Here is a 20170-nt window from a genome sequence, read left to right on the forward strand (position 1 = left end):
GTTAGGGAAAATCATGAGCATTGATTCTGCCTTTTCTCTATGAACTTCATCTCTGGGTAACCTGAGACTTGATGAGGGAAAATTGTTCTTTAAAGAGATACTCTGATTGTTTAAGTGGGAAAGGAGTGATAGAATGTTACCATTTTGCAGCTCCCAGGAAATTATGGACCCAGCAGGTGCTCTTCAGTGGCTAACTTACCTTACAAAAAGAGAGACCACAAGACATTATGTATCTCTTGATGGAAGAAATCGATACTACCTATAAAATAGTCTTGCCCAGAAAACTGAATCTGAATCTAATTAAGCCTCTAGAGCTAACAACCAATTTATAGGCAATAGGGGGAACAAAGGAACACATTTTTGGTAAGACAGAGAGGGAACAGGCAAAATCCAGACTGTTTGAAACTCAGTGGACCAAATAAACTGGTTCCTTCAACAAGTGTATAATCAAGGAATGAAAAAAAAAAAAAAAAAAAGAAGAAACCTATATACTAAAAGGGACCAAAGAGACAAATCAATCCATCATGTTGTATGGCCCTTACTTGAATTCTAAATTGTGGGACAACTGTAAGAGTTGAATATTGATCTAGAAATTTGATGATGTTAAGGAATTATTGAAATAAATTTTAAGCGATGATAATGGTTTTATGTCTTTGGAAAAAAATCATCTTTCAGAAATAGGTACTGAAATATGTACAGGTGAGCTAATACAATGTTTGCCGTTTATTTCAAAATAATCCAAAGGGGAGGGAGGTTGTGGGTTCGATATAGGAAACAGTTGGCCCATGAGTGAATAATTTATGCAGGTGGGAGCTGAGTTTATGTAGGTCCATTATCCTGTTCTTCCTACCTTGTATAGGTCTGAATTTTCCTAAAATAAAGTTTCCCTCCAAATGAAACTAAAATAAAGAGATGTTTAGAAAAAAAAAAATCTTCCAGCTACAAGAAATTAGACTCTGGACAAAAAAATTCTATGGGTAGTTTAGCTGTAATTGTTTTCTTCCCTTTCCCATGATCTCTGATGTGTGTGGTTGTTGAGGGTCTGTGATGCAGTGTATTGTGTGTGTCGCAGGCCGATGGGGGTACATTTGTACTTTAATGAGAGCGGGAACAGGCATCCGTAACTAGGGGGTGAGGAAACTTGAAGTGACCGGGGCCGATGGACATTCTGTAGGGCAGGGCAGACCATGAGCCAGATGGGGTTTTTTTTTTGGTTTGGTTCTTGTTTGTTTGTTTTAAAGATTTTATTTACTTATTTATTAGAGAGAGAATGGGGGGGGGGGGGGGGAGGGGTGCGGAGAGGGAGAGGGAAAAGCAGGCTTCCTGCTGAACAAGGAGCCTGATATGGGGCTTGATCCCAGGACCCTGGGATCATGGCCGGAGCCGAAGGCAGATGCTTAACTGACTGAGCCACCCAAGCGCCCTGAGCCAGATGGTTTTAAAAGTGATTGAATATAAATTTAGTGCCACTTAATCTAACTCTTCTTTCACTAGAGTGATACCAATTGGTGGAAAGGCACGTCCAAAGGCAGGACTGGACTCATCCCAAGCAACTATGGTAAGCTTGGCTGGGTTGATTATTACTTTGTTTCTACTCTGTGGACTTTCAGTGTTGCAGTTCCTAAAGCCTTTCTGCTTGCTGCCCTAGTCGAGAAATCAATGGAGTCATTGCCAGGATAGGACATTTTGTACTCCATGAAGCTCTCCTTAATAAAAGGGGGAATGGACACTGGAGGCACTTGAACTTGACTCTTTGGCTTAAGAAAATGCATTGTCGCACTCTCAGTAGAACCCCAGGTTTCCAAGGAAGTGCTTATGGCTTTCCTTTATCTAGTTCTTACCATGTTGTTTTTTGTTTTTTTGTTTTTTTCCCTTTTCCTTTGCTGTTAAACCAAATCTCAGGTGGTTTCTTAGCCTAGCCCTTTCTCTGGTGACGGAGTGACCTTGCCTTGTTCATTCATGTCTGAGGCGGTTGTGTTCACTAGGGTGTCCAGGCAGTGTGAGGAGCTTGGGGAGTGAGAGGCGGCCTCTGCCTTGAAGCCACTATCAGTTGGAAGAGAGGCAAACAAAGTACTTCTGCAGAAAATGGCAAAGTAGAGTAAAAAGAGCACGGAATGGATAAACAGGGTTTTAATCCTTTTTCTTCCACTTCTTAATAACAAGGGGCTTTAGCCAAGGCCCTTCTCCACTGTCCCTGGGACTGTTTCCCCACCGTGTCATGAAAGGTTTGATTTCAGTCACTTCCAAGATTCCTTTTGACTTCAGCATGGGATGAGTCTCGAGACCAGTGGAGCTGGCTGGCGTCAGGCCCAGTTCCAAGCACTGGCACAGGACTTAGAAAATTTCAAGGAAGAGACTGTTGCAAAGTTCGTGGGGAGCGAAGAGGGTGAGGGGAAGGGTGGGGTAGGGAGGGCTCCACGGAGGGGCCCTGCTTGCCCTGGTCTAAAGGTGATACCATTCTGGGTTAAAAAAAGACTTGGAACATTTCTACTCTCCTCCAACCTTTGCACTCCATTTCCAGCGAGTCACAGACAGTGAGCATGTAAAATGTAAAAACATAGCCAAGGCCATGTCCTGTTTTAGCTCTTTATGGCGGGAGGGTGCGGGTCTGACGTCTGTTTTGGACCGCATTCTGCATGTGCTCGCTCCTGCTGATGGTGGGACAGCAGAGAATTCTACACCTTCCTCAGAGGCAGGTAGGGATGCTGCTCGCCCTTTGTAAATACGGGAAGTGAACTCTTTCCCCCTCATGCGTGCCCCCCATGTGCACACACACAAGGGAAACAATTATTTTCGGCCGTCTTCGAAGTCGGGTGTTTTTACAGAATGTACAAATGAACATCGAATGGTTTCCTTCGCATTTCTATGACTCAGTTTAGGACAGACTTGGGTGTGCTGGTATGCAGGCTGTGATCTGTTTGCTTTTGCTTATCCTTGCAGTTCATTACCACGCGTGGCTTCGTTTATACACCAGCTCCTTGCCATGGTGTTGCCTTACTGCTCAGTTTGGTTTCCTTTGAAAATAATTCAGCTTCTTTTAAAGCAGGAAGCATCCGTTTGATTTTCTGCTGGTTTTTTTTTTTTTTAAATCCGCACCCAAAGGGCTGCCATGTGGTGAAAGGCCCTGGCACTCGGGGAGCCAGGGGGCTGTGAAGTGGCTTTAGTGAGTCATGAGTCATCGGGGTGGCACTCTCAATGTTGCCTTTGCTCTTTCTGTTTTCAATCTAGTGGCTGAGCAGGCAGAATCCATTGACAATCCATTGCACGAAGCTGCAAAAAGAGGTAGGTGTGACTGTTTTTGATTGAGATACACAGTAGAGCAAAACACAGATTTTAATTATATCGTCTGATGACTTCTGACTGGTTTATACACCCATGTCGTCAACACCCAGAGCAAGATCTAGAGCACTTGTGTCATCCTAAAATGTTCCCATTCCAGTTAAACCCCCATGTCCTCCAGAGGCCATCTTTGTTCTGCCTTCTAGCACCCTCGAGAGAGAAAATGTGATTAATTTTTTTTTTTTTAATTTCCTTAAGTAAGCCCTACACCCCCGTGTGGGGCTCGAACTTACAACCCCGAGATCAAGCATCGCATTCTTTACCATCTGAGCTGGCGGGGTGCCCCTGTGATTTTAATTTTTAAAATGTCAGCCGCCAAACACTTTTGAGTCCTTATTTAGTCTGTGCTCAGTGGCAGGTGGAAAGGCATTGCCTGTGACTCCCGGAGCCCAGAGTCTGGCCGGGGTGCCATGTGTGTAACAGATCATTACAAGATGATGTCAGAAGAAAAGCAGTTGAAGTATGTTTAAGTTAAGCAGGTTATAGAGGCCACAGTGAGTAACCAGAGGGCAGGAGGGTGGAGACTTCTTGTGGGCGCTAGCATTTAGGAGAGTGTTGTTGTAGTGCCTGTGTGTGGGATGAAGTTGAGGTTGGGGAGGGAGGGAGCAGCAGGGATGGGCCTTGGTCCCATACATCTGTGGTTTCCTCCTCCAAACCCTGAGATATTCGGCAATGCCTGGAGACATTTTGACTGTAGACTTGGGGATGCTCCTGGCACCTTTTGGGTAGTAGATGCTGGGGACATTGCTGAACTTGCTGTGGGGCACTGGTTAGCCTCACAGCAAGGAATTCTGCAGCCCCGCCATCGGTAGGGCTGCTTTTGAGAAACCCTGCCATAGACAAGGGGAGTTGTTATAAGTCCTCAGGGCGCTCTCTTCCATTCTATTCCAGATCTTTCTGATTTTTTTAAATGGTTTTATTTATTTATTTATTTGAGTGAGAGAGAGAGAGAGAGAGAGCATTAGAGGGGAGAAGGTCAGAGGGAGAAGCAGACTCCCTATGGAGCTGGGAGTCCGATGTGGGACTTGATCCCAGGACTCTGGGATCATGACCTGAGCCGAAGGCGGTTGCTTAACCAACTGAGTCACCAGGTACCCCAGATCTTTTTGAAATGTGAAGGTACAAAAGGAAATCATTGGTTTAGAATGGTGCATATGTTATAGAACTGCAAAAATGACATTTAAAAAATCATTAGTACCTGAAACGAATATTACACTCTTTGTTAAATAACTGGAATTTAAATAAGCCCATAGAGACCCCCGGGAGCTCTCCTGCCTTTTCTGTCCAAGGGGTAGAAAGACAGTGTCCGTGAACCAGGAAGCAGGCTCTTACCGGACACTGAATCTGCTGGCACCTTGACTCCGGGCGTCTCAGAACAGTGACAAATAATTTGTGCTGTTTAAGCCCTTCCGACCCTCCCCCTACCCCACCCCAAGTCATTGTCAGTGCTTTTCATTAATAAACTGGAAGCAAAAATGTACCATAATGAATGCATTGTGGGTTGGGTCTTAATTTCAGACTTGCTGACGAATCCATTGTAGATGGGAATTTGTGGAGGATAAAATTGATTTTGAAGCAAAGCAAAGCAAAACAAAACAAAACAAAAAAACCCTTTTTCTCATGTTTTTATCAATGTGAAATTTTTTCAGGCAACTTGAGCTGGTTGAGAGAGTGTTTGGACAACAGAGTCGGCGTTAATGGCTTAGACAAGGCTGGAAGCACCGCCCTCTACTGGGCCTGCCACGGGGGCCATAAAGGTACTAGCTTGTGTGTGCTGTCCTCACCATCCACGCTCCCAAAACCGCACACCATAGAGAGGAGATGGATTTCCAGAAACGAAAAAACAATCGATTCTTTTCAAGTCCTTTAGAACTTCGGCCAAAAAGCCTTGTTCCTGGAAGGTCTGGGAAGCAGTAGGTAGAATGCTCACTGCATGGACCTCCCTCACTGGAAAGCCTGGAAACTTCCTTTCCTCTCCCGGGCTTGGAAAGTTTACAGGAAAACAATAGTCATGTAAAAACAAACCCCAAGATCTGATCTTACAGAAGAAAGGGGCAACAGGGACTCCTCTGGCTCAGTTTCTCCCAAGATACGCTTTCTTGATTTACATTTTAAGTTGAATGCACGCTGTTAGATGTAGGGGAAGGACGGCATTTGCTTAAGTTAGTGATCAAGTTGGTAACCTTCTCAGTTACAATCGGTAATATGACAAGTGGAATTTCTACATCTGTTTCAGCCTGACCCACACCCATTTACCTCTCCCTACAACACACACACAAAACAAACACAACAATCAGAAACAAAGCATCCAGCAGATTAAATAGCAGAGCCAAAGGGGAAGTTTCTGGCTGTTTCCCAAAAGGAAGCCAATCTTATTTTAGCTAATAAACACAGATTAGTTAAATGAATATTAAGTAGCACAGCAAATGTAGAGATATTTCTACAGTGGTTGCTGTGTCAAAATGCAGAAGCCAGATTATCTGAAAACAACTTTTCCCTAGATAATTCTCCTTTTTAAGTTCTTAAGTCCTGTACTTCCATACATTTAAACAATTTTGTTTTACAGATGTTCTTGAAGATTCTTCTAAAGAATCCTCTCTTTTAAAACTGTTATGCCTAGCCTTATCAGCCTTTTCCTTTTCATTCTTAAAAAATATCTCTCCTTTTTAATTTCAGATGTAGTGGAAGTGCTGTTTACTCAACCAAACGTTGAACTGAACCAACAGGTAAGATCGTTTACATGGAAGTCGGTGGTCATAACACACCTACCTTGTTCGCGGCTGCTTGTGGGTGGCTTATGGGCGTGCAAAGGCCTGTCTTGGTGCCTTGAACTGACCTCTTCTCATTTCATATCTTCCATACACTTTTTTTTTTTTTTAAGATTTTTATTTATTTATTTGACAGAGAGAGACATAGCGAGAGAGAGAGAGCACAAGCAGGGGGAGTGGGAAATGGAGAGGGAGAAGCAGGCTTCCCGCTGAGCAGGGATCCCAATGCAGGGCTTGAATCCAGGATCCTGGGATCATGACCTGAGCCGAAGGCAGACACTTAACAACAGAGCCACCCAGGCACCCTTCTTTCATACACTTTTTAATCAAAACACTATAAACACGTAGTTAAAAAATTACTATTGTCCTGAAGTCCAAATTGTTTAAGCCCAAAATGTGTACCGTACTCCATCCTTCCCACTCACTCCTTCTGGCTGTTAGTGCTTTCCTCTTGCCTTCATGTTACTAAGGAAGATGCCTATAGAGCTGTCCCCTAAGTCAATATCTTCATAATGTTCTGGTGTCCTGTCTGAAGGCTTCAGCTTCTCCCTGCCCCCACTCTGATCTGCCAGCTCCCAACCTTTGCTCCTCTGGTCATCTGCCAAGTATCCTATTAGAGTTTCTGGTATGTTACTCTGTAGAGTAACATTGTAATGCTTATAAGTATTATGGCTAAATATTGCTCACTGTTTGTGTCATTTCTGTTTCCGGCCTTTCTTTTATTTAGCTGCTTTTTAGTTTTTGTATCTCACTGGAGACTTCCACACTGTTTCATCTTCTCTTGACATGCTTTTCCAAAGTGTGTAAGATAACTGTTTTCTCCCCGCCCCCGGCCCCACCCCGCCCGGGAATGGTACTGGTACCTCCCGACGTCCTCGTCCTCATTCTCTGATCTGAGCAGCGTGGTCTCTGCTGCCCTTTGCTGTCTTCCTGCGAAACCTTTCCTTCACCTCCCTCCTGTGATATGCCTTCACCTGTCTGCATCCCGCGTCTGTCCTATTGTTGAAGAACCTCTTCAAGCAGATTGCTAAGAAAGGGGTCCAAGGGATTGATTTGGCTGAGAGAATTCCAGGTTGAAAATGATTTCCCTTGGAATTTTGCAGGCAGGCCTCTAGGGTACTCAGTTTTTAGGATTGCTTTCGAAAGGTTTGATACCATTTTGATTCCCATTCTTCTGCATGTGGTCTGCTTTTTCTCTCACCCAGAATTGTCCCTCTGTCCGTGGTGGTCTGAAATTTTACCATGATGTGGGTCTTTTCCCAGTAACAGTGGTGGACTCTTTCAGCCTGGAAAAATATTGTCTGGTGTTTCTTTTCTAGTTTTTACTGATCATTGTCTTTGTTCTTTGGTTCTGGAATGCTTGTTCGTAATGAGGTAGGACTTCTTAACGTTGAGGCTCCAGTTATTTTAGTTTTTCTCAGAGATCTTCTTACCTTTGTGTTTTATCTTGGTTACCTCTTTAATTCCTTTCTGTCCTGTGTAAGTTTTCTGTTGCTGTGTAACAAAACACCACAGACTAGCAGCTTAAAACGACACCCATTTGCCTTACACTTTCTGTAGATAGACCGGAATTCTGGGCGTGGCACAGCTGGGTTCTCTGCACAGGGTCTCAGGGGCCAGAATCAAGGGGTTAGTTGGACTGGGTTCTCCTCTGGAGCTCAGTTCCTGTTCCAGGCTCACTCAGGCTTGCCAGGAGGATTGAGTTTCTTGTGCCCGTAGTGCTCTGGTCCTTAGCTTTCAGTTTCTTGCGCCCGTAGTGTCTGTGGCCTTCTCCACAGACATTTCGCAACATGGCCGTTTGCTTTCTTCTTGAAGGCCAGTAGGAGATTGTGTCTCTGATGCTCCCCCTTTGGAAAAGGGCTCACCTGATTAGGCCAGGCCCACTCGGTATAATATCCCTTTTGATGAAGTCAGCGTCAACCGATTAGAAACCTAATTAGGGGAGTGATATCCAATTGTATTCCTTAGTCTCACCCATACTCAAGGTGGAGGGATTCTTCAGAGGGTGGATCCCAGGAAGCAGGGACCTTAGGCACCGTCTTAGAATTCTGCCCACTAAAAGCTTTTTCTTTTACTCTGATTATTATTTTTAAGTAGCATTTTTTTGTTCCATTATGCTCTTTCATGTTATATCTCAGATCTATGAATTAGAGCTTTTTAAAACATTTTCTGCCATTGACTGTACTTTGTCTTTTTCCCCTGAGTTCCATTAATTTTGGTTTGATATTTTCTCAAATAATGGAGGCTTTGCTAGTACCTAGTATTTCCAAATACCTACTGTCTGAAGTGTGATAGATTCCTGCTCACGGGGCTTCTCTGTAGGGCGACGTAAGATCTTGGCTGTTCGCTGGGTGATACCCAGATGTCAGCATGAATACCCTCTTCCTCCTCTGCATGTGGGGCTGTTGAGCTCTCTGGAGAACTGTCCTGCAGCCTCCTGCCTGGGGGTAGATGCTAGGCCGTGCACTCTGGGGCAGCTTACTGCTCAGCTTGTCGGTTTCAAGCTTAGCCACTGCTTTTAGGTCCTCACCTCATTGCCACCTTACCTTGTACCTCTAGGTCCCATGGACTTGGAAATGATCTGGTTAATTTCTTGACAGGGTAATTCTGCCATCTGCACGGGGTCACCTGACGGCAAGGAGTGAGGAGGGTGATCTAATTACTTCCATAAACACTTTCACCCAGTCCTCTTGTTTTCACTCCCACGCCTCTTGCCCGCTCCAGCATCTCCGGGCATCTCCAGTTGCTAATTCATGTAGGGTTTCTGCAGGGACAGATCTGCTTGCTTCCTCCTGATGTCTCCTTCTGCGGGCACCTGCAGGTTGCCTGGTGTTCTGCCCGGTCGGTTTCTGCTCCTCCAGCCCATCCCCTCCTCCCACATGACTTTTCTGTCATCTTGTGACTCTTCTTTCTCTCTCTGGAATTTTATATGATTTTGTGACTTGTTCTTGTTGTAGGTTTCCTTAGGGTGAACCTGAATTCATGCACATTTTCTTTTCTTTTCTTTTCTTTTTTTTTTTAAAGATTTCATTTATTTATTTGACAGACAGAGATCACAAGTAGGCAGAGAAGCAGGCAAAGAGAGAGGGAGGAAGCAGTCCTCCCGCCGAGCAGAGAGCCCAACACGGGGCTCGATCCCAGGACCCTGAGATCATGACCTGAGCCGAATGCAGAGGCTTTAACCCACTAAGACTCCCAGGTGCCCCTCATGCACATTTTCAATCCACACTCTATTTTTAAAATGCTGCTTTCTCTCTTTCACTTCACTGTAGAACAAGTTGGGAGACACAGCCTTACACGCTGCCGCCTGGAAGGGTTATGCAGATATTGTCCAGCTGCTTCTGGAAAAAGGTAAAGGGTGTGCCCAGTTTATCCAGCCTTCACGTACCCTGGAAAAATAGGCTACATTCAGTTATATTATTTGAGATAGTAGGAAGAATAATAGGCTCTGTGTTTTGAAACTGGGATTTTAACTTTCACTCTGTCTGTATCACAGGGTTGTTAACAATAAGATGAAATTACAATATTGAGGTGATTTGTGTGAAGCTTTTAGTATTAAATTGAAAGTTTGGTAAGCTTTAAGGTTACATATATTACTTTCAGGACTTGTTTATTGTATATTTCTGCAGGATTAAAGGGCCTTAGAAGAAAGGTGTGCGTGTGTGTGTGCCTGTGTGCGTGCGTGTGCAGAGAAGATTCTATCTCGGAAGGCTGTGTGGGTAAAGTTGCTGAGGTCTCTGTTCATACAGGAAAGTCTTGATAGATAAGAAAGCAAGCTGGAGCTATAACGTCCAGCTTTGAGCTGAGCAAATGCTAGATGGACGAAGAATGAGAAGATACCTCGATTCCCTATTTCTCTACAAGTCAGAGGGGACAGTGAAATTATGGGCTGACCATCCATCTGTCCATCCACTTGTCCCACACACATTCATTATAACAGTTTCAGAGGGCCAGGCAAACCCCCCCCCCACCACCATGCTGTACCCTGGTCCAGAAGGCTTTAAATTGCTTGAATTCCAAGGTGTCCTATAGATGGCGCTGTCATTAGGGCTCCTCCGAGCAATGTTGTGAGATATATGAGGGAAAATGTTAACTGGTTTAAAGTGTGTTGATGATGTAAACCTCAGGTGTAAAAAAGATCAGCGCGAGGACCACTATAGCGCCCCTTAGAACTAGAACTGCGCCCTCTGTACCTCTGCCACTAAGCTGGGAAAATGAGCCTCATCTGAACTAAGATGTGCTGCATGTGTAAAATGCACGTCAAATGTCAAAGACTTGGTGAAAAAAAGATGTAAAGCATCAGAATCATTTTTATGTTGGTTCTATGATAGACCAGTCACCTTTTGGATATACCAGGTTAAAGAAAATGTATTACGAAAATGAATTCCTCTTTTTTGAAAATGTGGCCACTAGAAAACTTGAAATGACATATATGGCTCACATCGCATTTCTGTTGGGTAGTGCGGATGGAGAGGGACACAGGAAATGGTTATTTCTTCTCTTGCGATGCTGGTTATGAACATTTCCTGTCCTGACAGAAATCATGTACATGAGTTCTAAAGTGTAATTTAATGTAGGATACAATTAGCCACAGAACTCTTAACCCTCAGGATTTTTTTTTTAACCTGTAGCACAACAAGAAAATGAGGTTTCTAGACCCTTCGCTATGGGTAGATCAGAATCTGCTCATGAGGGAGATTTTTATACACAGTCGCCATATTCATAATTAAATAGGCCAAGCTTTCTTAACTCAACTATTTTTGTGCCTTTGAGTTTCATACATTTATTTTTTTGTTTATGGAAGAGGATGTGGTTACAAAGAGAACAGCGCTCTCCTATACTGTGGCAGAAAGTGCAGATTGGTAAAGCCTTCTTGGAAAGCAGTCTGACAGTACCTTGCAGAATGAAAAATGTACATATCCTTACATTCCAGCATCACTTCTAGAAAACCACACCTCAGAAAGATGTTCAAGGAGGTATACAGCAGTGCTGTTTGTAATAAAGGAGCAGCCTAAGTGCCCCTCAGTAAAGGGGGTGATTAAATAAATTTTGCAGTGTCCACAAAATTGAATACTTACAAATGTTTAAATAGATTGAGTTATAAGGATGTGTATTAATAAGGAATAGTATGAAGGAATACCACTATGTATTGTTGGGTTAAAAAATCAATTTACAGGCCAATATATGTGCTATGAATTTGTGTATATATACACAGATGTCTGTGAATGCATTCACGCACCTAAGGGAGATGAGGGTTGATGCCCACTTGGTGGGAATGGTTTCCTGTGGACAAGCTAGAAGAAGGGGAAGGGATGGGTGAGTTGGAGGATGAAGTGGGACATCTGCTTCTATTCAGCATACCTCTATATTTTTAAATCTCTAACAACGAAAATGTACTCTTGAGTTCTGATTTAACTTTTACCATCATGAAGACGAGGGAAAAAAAGCAAGTAGAAGCTGAGCTGTGGGAACAATGGATTGCCTCTAGGTTTTATTGTGTGACTTTTCTAATTTGCACAGGAGTCCACTTACAGATATAAAATATTAATCCCCTCAGGCACCAGCCATGTGTATTTTCTCAAGAAGCAATGGGCGTATTATACTGAGTCTCCAAAAACTAGTGCCAAGACACTGTGGAGTCTGACTGGCTCAGGATTCACCTTGGGGAGGACCCTCTCCCCGCTGAAAACTCACACGCAGTATTCTAGGCACTTGAAAGGGTAATTTTAATGGTGCCTATTTATCAGGGGTACAGCAGCAGGCCCCTGGATTAAAGATGCCAAGTGGGCTTTTACTGTTCTGAAAAAGCTGACTTTAGCACCAGAGGGGTTTTCTCATTCATTTGGCCCCAACTGATTAGTTCGAGTGGAAGGAAGATTGTCTGCTACTCTAGATTCTTCAGAAACACCTGATGTGCTTTTCTTGTGTTGCGGAAAAGGTGCGAGAACAGACTTAAGAAACAATGAGAAGAAGCTGGCCCTGGACATGGCTACGAATGCCGCCTGCGCGTCTCTCCTGAAAAAGAAACAGGGCACAGGTATTCAGCTTTCATCCTTTTTTTTTTTTTTTTTAAGATTTTATTTATTTATTTGACAGAGATCACAAGTAGGCAGAGAGGCAGGCAGAGAGAGAGAGAGGAAGGGAGGCAGGCTCCCTGCTGAGCAGAGACCCCCCCCCCCCACAATGTGGGGCTCCATCCCTGGACCCTGGGATCACAACCCGAGCCTAAGGCAGAGGCTTGAACCCATTGAGCAACCCAGGCGTCCCTCAGCTTTCATTCTTTGTTCTCCTCTGGCACCATCATGACCAAAGGTTATCATCTTAGAATAGGCAAAAAACCACTCTTCTCAGGAAACTCTTTATGTGGTTCTGAAGTTAGGTTTTATCTCCTGGGTCTAATTTGGAACGTTAGCCTTAGAAGAAATCCCTTCATGCAAATAAGTTGAAGAGACATTGACCTTTTATTTTTTTTGTATGTTTCCTTTGTTCCTTACAATCGGGTTGTAATCACCTTGCTTTCCATTAGAGCCCTTATCAGAGAGCCCTGGTCTCCATATCCTTCTTTCAGAGAGGTTTTTACGAATGGTTATCTCTAAATATATTTTTTTCAATTAAGCACTAAAGAGCTCCATGGTTCTGTTTGGTTTTTGTTTTAAGTGAGAGTATCAATAAACGATAATCAGAATATTCTAGACTTGGTAAGCAATTTGGTGTTTACTTACAGACTCTGGGTGGTTTTTAAAAGTAAAGTTTAGGTATACATCCTTAAAGATAAAAATATCTGTTGGTGTGGGAGAATAGGTTTGAAAGAAAAAAATGAAAGGTTTGTGTGGTTGTTTTGAAAAGGTGTCAAAGAAAAGGTGTTAAACTCATTTGCATCCTTCATGATTACTATTCAGAGACCTCTCAGCACATAACCTACTGAACGAACCATTCCCCCTAAAAGAAATGCTGGGAGGATGTGCTTTAACTCTCCTTCGCATTCCCCTGTCCTGTCTCTCCCTTTCATCCGCCATCAGCCTCCTGGCCCATGAGGAATTCAGAGGTAGAAAAAAGAAAAGTAGGAGATGATTTGTTTGGAGGGTACCTTCAGTCTCCCGCCTCCGCTTCTCAAGCCTTCCTGTACTCTTATGTTTGGCTCTCTAACGCCACTTTGAAGGAGAAGCCAATGATTGATGCATCTTTCCCGCCATTTTCTAGAATGGATGCTAGTATAATGGAGAACTCACTTTTCACAAGTCTTCATTTCACATCGCTACTCACCATTCCAACCCTTCTCTGTGTTGCTTTGGAGTCGGAAGTTGAGATTGATGCATCCTGGTGGAGAATCACCAGATCAGCTTCTGATGCATTTCCGGTAGAGAGGCCAGTGCATTTGTTTCCATTTTAAGCTGAGAGTCCTCTCGCTGTCAGAGTTCTGAGCTTGTGTAACGAGGTACTGATTTCTGTTACATCACGTGAATCACACTCCCATTGATTTTTGAACTTTGGGAAAGCTTTTTTCTTCCTTAGCTAATTACCCTTTGTTTTATGAGAAGAGGCAATGTTATCTTGTCTTACAGCCCAGTTCCAGCAGAAGCAACAAAATAAAGTCAGTCCTCTGGTTTCCTGCTTTAGTCAATCAGAAATCGCAAACAGAGCCTGTCTCTTCATGACTTACCAAGGGAGCCACCAGAATTATCCTCCTTGTCTTGTCTGTCCATCACCAAATTCCCATCACAGCCCTCCTCACGAATCTGCTGTTCCTTTGTTCTTTACTCCAGATAGGTCTTTGTTCCAGATTTTTATTTCTTTTAATTTTCAGTTCAGATACAGTGCAAACCATTAAACCATTAAGAAACTTGGGTTCCTTAATTATTTAAGCCATGAATTCTCACTGGCAGAGATAGTGTTTCTTTAAAGTAATTACTCATGCATAGATGGATTGAGGGTATGCTAAGTGAGTGAGAAAGTATTTACCAGCTGAGTGGTGCTCCTTAGCAATCCTACATTTTGATTGAGAAGCCATATATAGAGCTATGAGGGAGAAATACTTTTACTTGGAGCCTGTCTCCACCTTCCTGCTGCCTTGGTTGGTTCTGAAGTCGGACTATGGCCTAACTTCCTTTTTCTGCCACTGACTTCCTGTTGCTATGTGGGTCCCTTCAGAATGTCCTGATCACGGAGTAAGACTTCTTATGAGCTGAAGGTTATCAGAGACTCATGTATACTATAAGCTTGATCATGGTAGACAAGGAAAATGCCACACTTACATTAGACCCCAGAGAGCTCCACTTGGAGTACCCAGAAGCCTCCACGTGGGCAGCGGGATCTGGGGGAGGCAGATGGCAAACTGCTCTCTTCCCCCTTACCTTTCTACAGTCTTTGTAGAATGGGGCTGGGAGGAAAGTCTCTTTTTCTCCGTTCATGCCAAGTGTCTTTAGGCTGCTTTCCTAAATTTGTATTGATTAGATAATGGACTCATTAATGAGGTAATCTGGGGGCCTGGCACACAGAGGCAAGAAATGAATTTTCACATTTCAGTTTTCATGTTATCTTTTTCCTCTCTTTTTTCTTGCTTCATTTCATAATCATCCAGTAAAACGTTTGAATTTGTATTGTGATCCTAGTTGGAATCAGAGTTGACTCTTGGGCCATATAGGTAATTATGAGCACAAACTCTGCACTGGAAAAAGTATATCCTGATGTTTTTTGCCCACTTTTAAGAGCACATCTTGGATTTTTTGTAGAGAAAAAACAAGTCCCATTTTGTAGTTACCTTGGGTAACTTTGGGATATGAGTGTGGGACCAGGGTTCAACCCCTCCTTAAGGGTTCCACCCTGTAAATTCTTTTTCCAGTTTTTACAAATTGGGGTATAATTTGTATTAAGTAAGTATATAAATCCCAAATTTACATCTTGATGTGTATGTGTGTGTGTGAGTGTGAGTGTGTGTGTTTTCACTGTGCTCACACCTATTTGCCACAACCCAGATATCAGAGAATATTTTCTATACCCAAGAAGCCCCTTCCATATTCTCCCTTTCTCTCATCATTTGCCTGTGCTTGAACTTGATTTAAATGGAACGAAACAGTATGTACTTTTTTGTGTCTAACTTCTTTTCTCTTAATACTCTGTCTATGAGATATATCTAGGTTACTGTGTCTTTCTTTCTACCATTTATTTATTGTTTGTTTGTTTGTCTTAAGTACTGGTGCTTGATTTGGAATGTGCAGATCCAGGTCATTGACAGTGGGGAGAAATGGAAGTGACGTAGGGAAGAAGGGGATGTATCACTAGGAGATACATTATTATCATGGCCACGGCCCAGGATGGGTGGGCTGTGAAGAGATATAGCTCCTCAGCGCTTGGCTGTGTGAGAAGTTTCCAGAGAAACTGTGCCTGAGCGCAATCCATAAGGGAAGGAAGGTGGAGGAGTTTATTTGCCTGGCTCATTCCTGTCTCTTGATTTCCTGTCAGTAACGTTTGCACCATGGCGAGCCATCTTCTCTTGCTAACAGGAGAAACAAGGTTGAAATAAAATGCAGAAGTAACCTTGGAAGGACAAAGAATATCTCAAGTGGCAAAACATAGGATTGTAGTAATAAAGTAGAGTAGGAAAGAGCTTTGCTATTGTCTTTTTGTCTGTAGCTCAAAAAGCTGCTTTTCCTAAGTTTACAGCCAGTCTGAAGTTCATGGATGTGTGTGGGATAGGACAAAGTATATTCTATGGTCTCCAGAACTTCTCATAAGGAGGATGGACAGGAATACAGAAACCTGGAGACTTCTAGGAGTTTGAAAGCTGCTGTGAAATCTTTGAAGTTTGCCTCTGTTCTGCTTATATCCACTTGTTCTTTCATCTTTCCTTCTTGTAGATAAATCCAGTTCAACTTCCCTTGTACCAACTCTCCCTTGTCCCTTCCTTTTTCCCAATAATTCTAAATTTATAAAGATAATGACTGAAAAAACTACAGTATCATCAGCATGCATAAAATTAATAATGCCTTCATATCATCAAATAAATCTTGTCATTGCCCAGATTTCCCCCTTTTTCCTCATACATGTTTGTTTATGCTTTATTTACCTAATTTTTAAAGATTTTTTTTAAAAAAGATTTTATTCATTCATTTCACAGAGAGAGAGAGATCACAAGTAGGCGGCGGGGAGGGGGGAAGCAGGCTCCCCATCAAGCAGAGAGCCTGATGTGGGGCTCGATCCCAGGACCCTGAGATCATGACCTGAGCCAAAGGCAGAGGCTTAATCCACAGAGCCACCCAGGCGCCCTTTATTTACCTATTTTTGTGTTTACTTATTTGTTTATAATTTAAGTCAGGGTCTGAATAAGGTCAGGCTCTGATTGGTAGATATGTCTCTTAAATCATTGCTTTCTCTTCCTCTCCACTTCCTCTCTTTTGCTAGCCTGGTGACTTACTTATTAAAGAAGCTGGGTCACTTTTCCTGAAATTTCCAGTCTAGACGGCATACATGCATATGTGCCTCCCCATGGTGCTGTTTGTCATGTTCCTCTTTCCTCTGTATTTTTGTCATTTGGTGTAGATCTAGAGCTTTGATTAGATTTTCCACTTTATCTGTCTACCTAAGGGTTAGAGGGAAACATATTTCATGAAGACAGTTGTTACATCAGAGACACAGAGTATCTGTCACTTGTCCTGTGACATTAACATTCATCGATAATCATTGTCTGGATCCGCTATTTCACGGACAGTTGCAAAATGGTGATATTTGAATTCTGTCACTCCTGTCTCAGTTACTAGCCGGAACAGTCTGTTAAAAAAAAAATTCCCTTCATCTATGACTTGATTACTCAGAGGTAATAGTTTGTGCAGTAGGGCAGAATAAAGGCTTGATTTTTATCCTTTGTTAATGAATTTTCAAAATAAGGTACTGGTTCCCTATTTTTCTCCAAAGAGGTCTGGTGTTCTCCTTGTTTTATGTCGAAATACGTGCTGTATTTCAATCCATTATATTTAGTCCTTATTTTTTTTTTAACATTTTATTTACTTATTTGACAGAGAGAGAGAGAGATCACAAGTAGGCAGAGCAGCAGGCGGGGTGAAGGGGGGAAGCAGGCTCCCCACTGAGCAGAGAGCCCAAGGCAGGGTTTGATCCCAGGACCCTGAGATCATGACCTGAGCTGAAGGCAGAGGCTTAACCCACTGAGCGACCCAGGCGCTCCAGTATCCTTATTTTTTAAAAAAATTTTTTGAAGATTTTATTTATTTGCGAGAGCGCATGAGCACAAGCAGGGGGAGTTGCAGAGGGAGAGGGAGAAGCAGACTCCCCACTCAGCAGGGAGCCCGACGTGGGGCTCGATCCCAGGATCCCACAATCATGACCTGAGCTGAAGGCAGACTTCTGCCTTAACTGACCAAGCCCCCCAGGCACCCCTAGTATCCCTATTGATCGTCCCTCTTTGGCTAGTGGAGGCCTCTTCAGGTTGGATCATGAGTCTTTTTAAAATGATGCTCTCTTTGATAGCATCCTTGCTTTATGCTGGGTTCCAGGTGAATCTTTTACGTTTTCTGCCCCAGTCTTGGGATCAGTGACATCTCCAGTGAGCATAGGGATTGAGTGTTTAGAAACCATGATCACATACATTTATTGAACTCTAACAGCTCTTATACTTCCATTTCCGTTTCCTCCTAAAATGATACCTCATGTAACCTGTTGCTTATAGGCATTTAACTAGACACTTGAATAGGTGAACAGTTAAAGATCAGATGCCTTCTTTTTGAACCCTGTCCAAGCCTGATTTAACATATGGTGGGGTACTGTTCTTTCTGTTTCACACTTTTATTTTGTCTCATTCTTTTGCTTCTGAGCCTACTTTATCCGTAGTTTTAAAAATGAAACTGAAGCTTCTGTGTTTTCATTCTCTTTCTTTTCCTTTTTTCCCCGCATTAGTTATCTTTCTACCCAGTGACCTTGCCCTCAGGTAAGGCCTCGCGGGCTCTCGACTGACCGAAGCCACGTGTGTGCACTTGTCTTTGGGAGAGGAGGTTGGAAGTACACTGGTCAGAGTGGAGGGGCTTCCCGTGTGTTCCATGCTGGTCATGGTGCATGGGGCTGGTTGCATTTTGTGCAAGGTAGATTAATGGTGCATTAGCATCACATGCTTTATTTTTTGCATGTCTAAGGAACATGCAGACATCTGTAATTGTCAGCCTCTGTGGCATCAAATCCTCAGCAGTTAGGCAAGAGAGCAAAAGTTGAAAAAGATCCTTGGGGGCAGTATAGTCCCAGGGTCTGAGGAAAGATTACAGTTTGTTGAGCTATCAGGAGCTTTGAAAGGGAAAACAAAATCTGAGCAATTTGTAATGTCTCTGTTTTTTGTTTTTTGTTTTTTTAAAGATTTTATTTATTTATTTGACAGAGAGAGATCACAAGTAGACAGAGAGGCAGGCAGAGAGAGAGAGAGAGAGGGAAGCAGGCTCCCTGCTGAGCAGAGAGCCCGATGCGGGACTCGATCCCAGAACCCTGGGATCATGACCTGAGCCGAAGGCAGCGGCTTAACTCACTGAGCCACTGTAATGTCTCTGTTTTGCTCTGCCCTCCATTCTGTTTAGATGCTGTTCGAACATTAAGCAATGCCGAGGAATATCTTGATGATGAAGACTCCGATTAATTCCCTTCTGGAAATTCGAGAGCTAAAACATCTGTTGCTTTTGCCATTCCAAAACCTTTGTCTTTGCCAGAAGAGTGTTGGTAACTGGTTTTTGTCTTTTTTTTTTTTTTTTTTTTTAAAGTCTATATGAACATGGAAGTATTGCACTGCGTTTGCGTAGAACTTGTAAATGGGTAGGTTTTCACCTTCAGTTTGCCAATAAGTGACTGGATACTTTGCTGTATAAAGTACATTTTTGTTCACCAGAGTAGAACAAGAAGAGATTATTTCTATTTATCAAGTTTTAAAGGAATTAAAATTTTTTTTTTCTTTAAAAAATCAGAATGGTTTTTGGTTTTTTTTTGTTTGTTTTGTTTCGTTTTATTTTTGTTTTTTAAGTTCTTTACCTCAAGGATTGAAATATTTTGAATGGATTTTTCAAGGGAGAAATGCTTGTTACAATAATGAACCAAAAGACTTAACAGAAAATCGTCAGCTATTCTGACAAAAATAAACATTTAAGAGACTGTATTCCTTTTGTCTGTTTTTGTGGATCACTATTTGCTGGTAAATAAAGCTCTTTATATTTAGGTAAAGGCTGATTTTATTTTTTATGTCCTATTTCATATTTATTAGCACAAAGGAATCAAAGTAGCCACATTTCTGTTCAACTTTATATATTTGCTTTAACCTGATTAAAGTCGAGACAATAATCGTGGAGAAGATACATTTATAATGAAATACATAACTTCAGTAATTATTAGACTTCCAGTTTTATCTCCAAGGTTATACGTAGCATGAAGAAATCCAGCAACTCATTACAGTTTGCTTGTGGTCTGAAAGATTAAAAAAATTGATTTCCTTATCATGGAAGATGTCATCATTTCCTGTAATGGAGTAGCCAGGAGCCATGAAATTTTTTTGTGGTAAGTTTTTCACTTTGATAGCATTTGTTTTCCCAGAGTGTGCCTCTAGCTCATAACAATTGAGATTCTTTTACTAAAACGTCAATTAATATTGCAGGGAGCCTTCTGTAATATTGAAGTGACACTTGATTTGCGATTCGAGTTCCTAATTTTGTCATCACTGTTGCCATTTGCCTAGATTCTAGGCCCTCGGCCCAGAACCCTATTTTGTAAGAAGACTTAAATGCTGATTTCAAAAAACACATTGGTGCGGAGAAGGAAATGTTTGAAGAAGGAAGTGGGTTAGCTCAGGAAATGAATAACTGTAAGAGTTTTCTGTCTGTGACTGGTTTTGTTTTTTTTTTTTTCCCCTCTGTGGGTGCCTTGAGGAAGGGTATCCTGAGAAGCCCGTTTGAGGTCTTTCAAATACCCCAACCGAATTTTAATAGAAAGAAATCTGTATAAGTAGCGACAACAGAGATAGAAAACAAAATCTGAAATTGATATCCTCAAAATAAATAAGTTTATGGAACTTGAGTTAAGGATTTGCATTC

The 20170-nt window shown here is 42.4% G+C and overlaps 1 protein-coding gene across 1 annotated transcript in view; it reads left to right on the plus strand.

Moving 5' to 3' along the window:
- The window catches only part of LOC111153655 (osteoclast stimulating factor 1), a 53490-nt gene extending 34189 nt beyond the window's left edge, over positions 1–19301 (plus strand). The window contains exons 4-10 of the mRNA XM_022512805.1: positions 1495–1558; positions 3229–3282; positions 4989–5096; positions 6016–6065; positions 9380–9458; positions 12046–12144; positions 18674–19301. Of these exons, the coding sequence (XP_022368513.1) occupies positions 1495–1558; positions 3229–3282; positions 4989–5096; positions 6016–6065; positions 9380–9458; positions 12046–12144; positions 18674–18732 (513 nt within the window). The 3' untranslated portion in view covers positions 18733–19301. The remainder of the gene's footprint in view (positions 1–1494; positions 1559–3228; positions 3283–4988; positions 5097–6015; positions 6066–9379; positions 9459–12045; positions 12145–18673) is intronic.
- The last annotated feature ends 869 nt before the right edge of the window (positions 19302–20170 follow it).

Source organism: Enhydra lutris, unplaced genomic scaffold (genome assembly GCF_002288905.1).
Source record: "Enhydra lutris kenyoni isolate GAN:26980312 unplaced genomic scaffold, ASM228890v2 scaffoldscaffold33, whole genome shotgun sequence".
In the NCBI taxonomy this organism is placed as follows: Eukaryota; Metazoa; Chordata; class Mammalia; order Carnivora; family Mustelidae; genus Enhydra; species Enhydra lutris.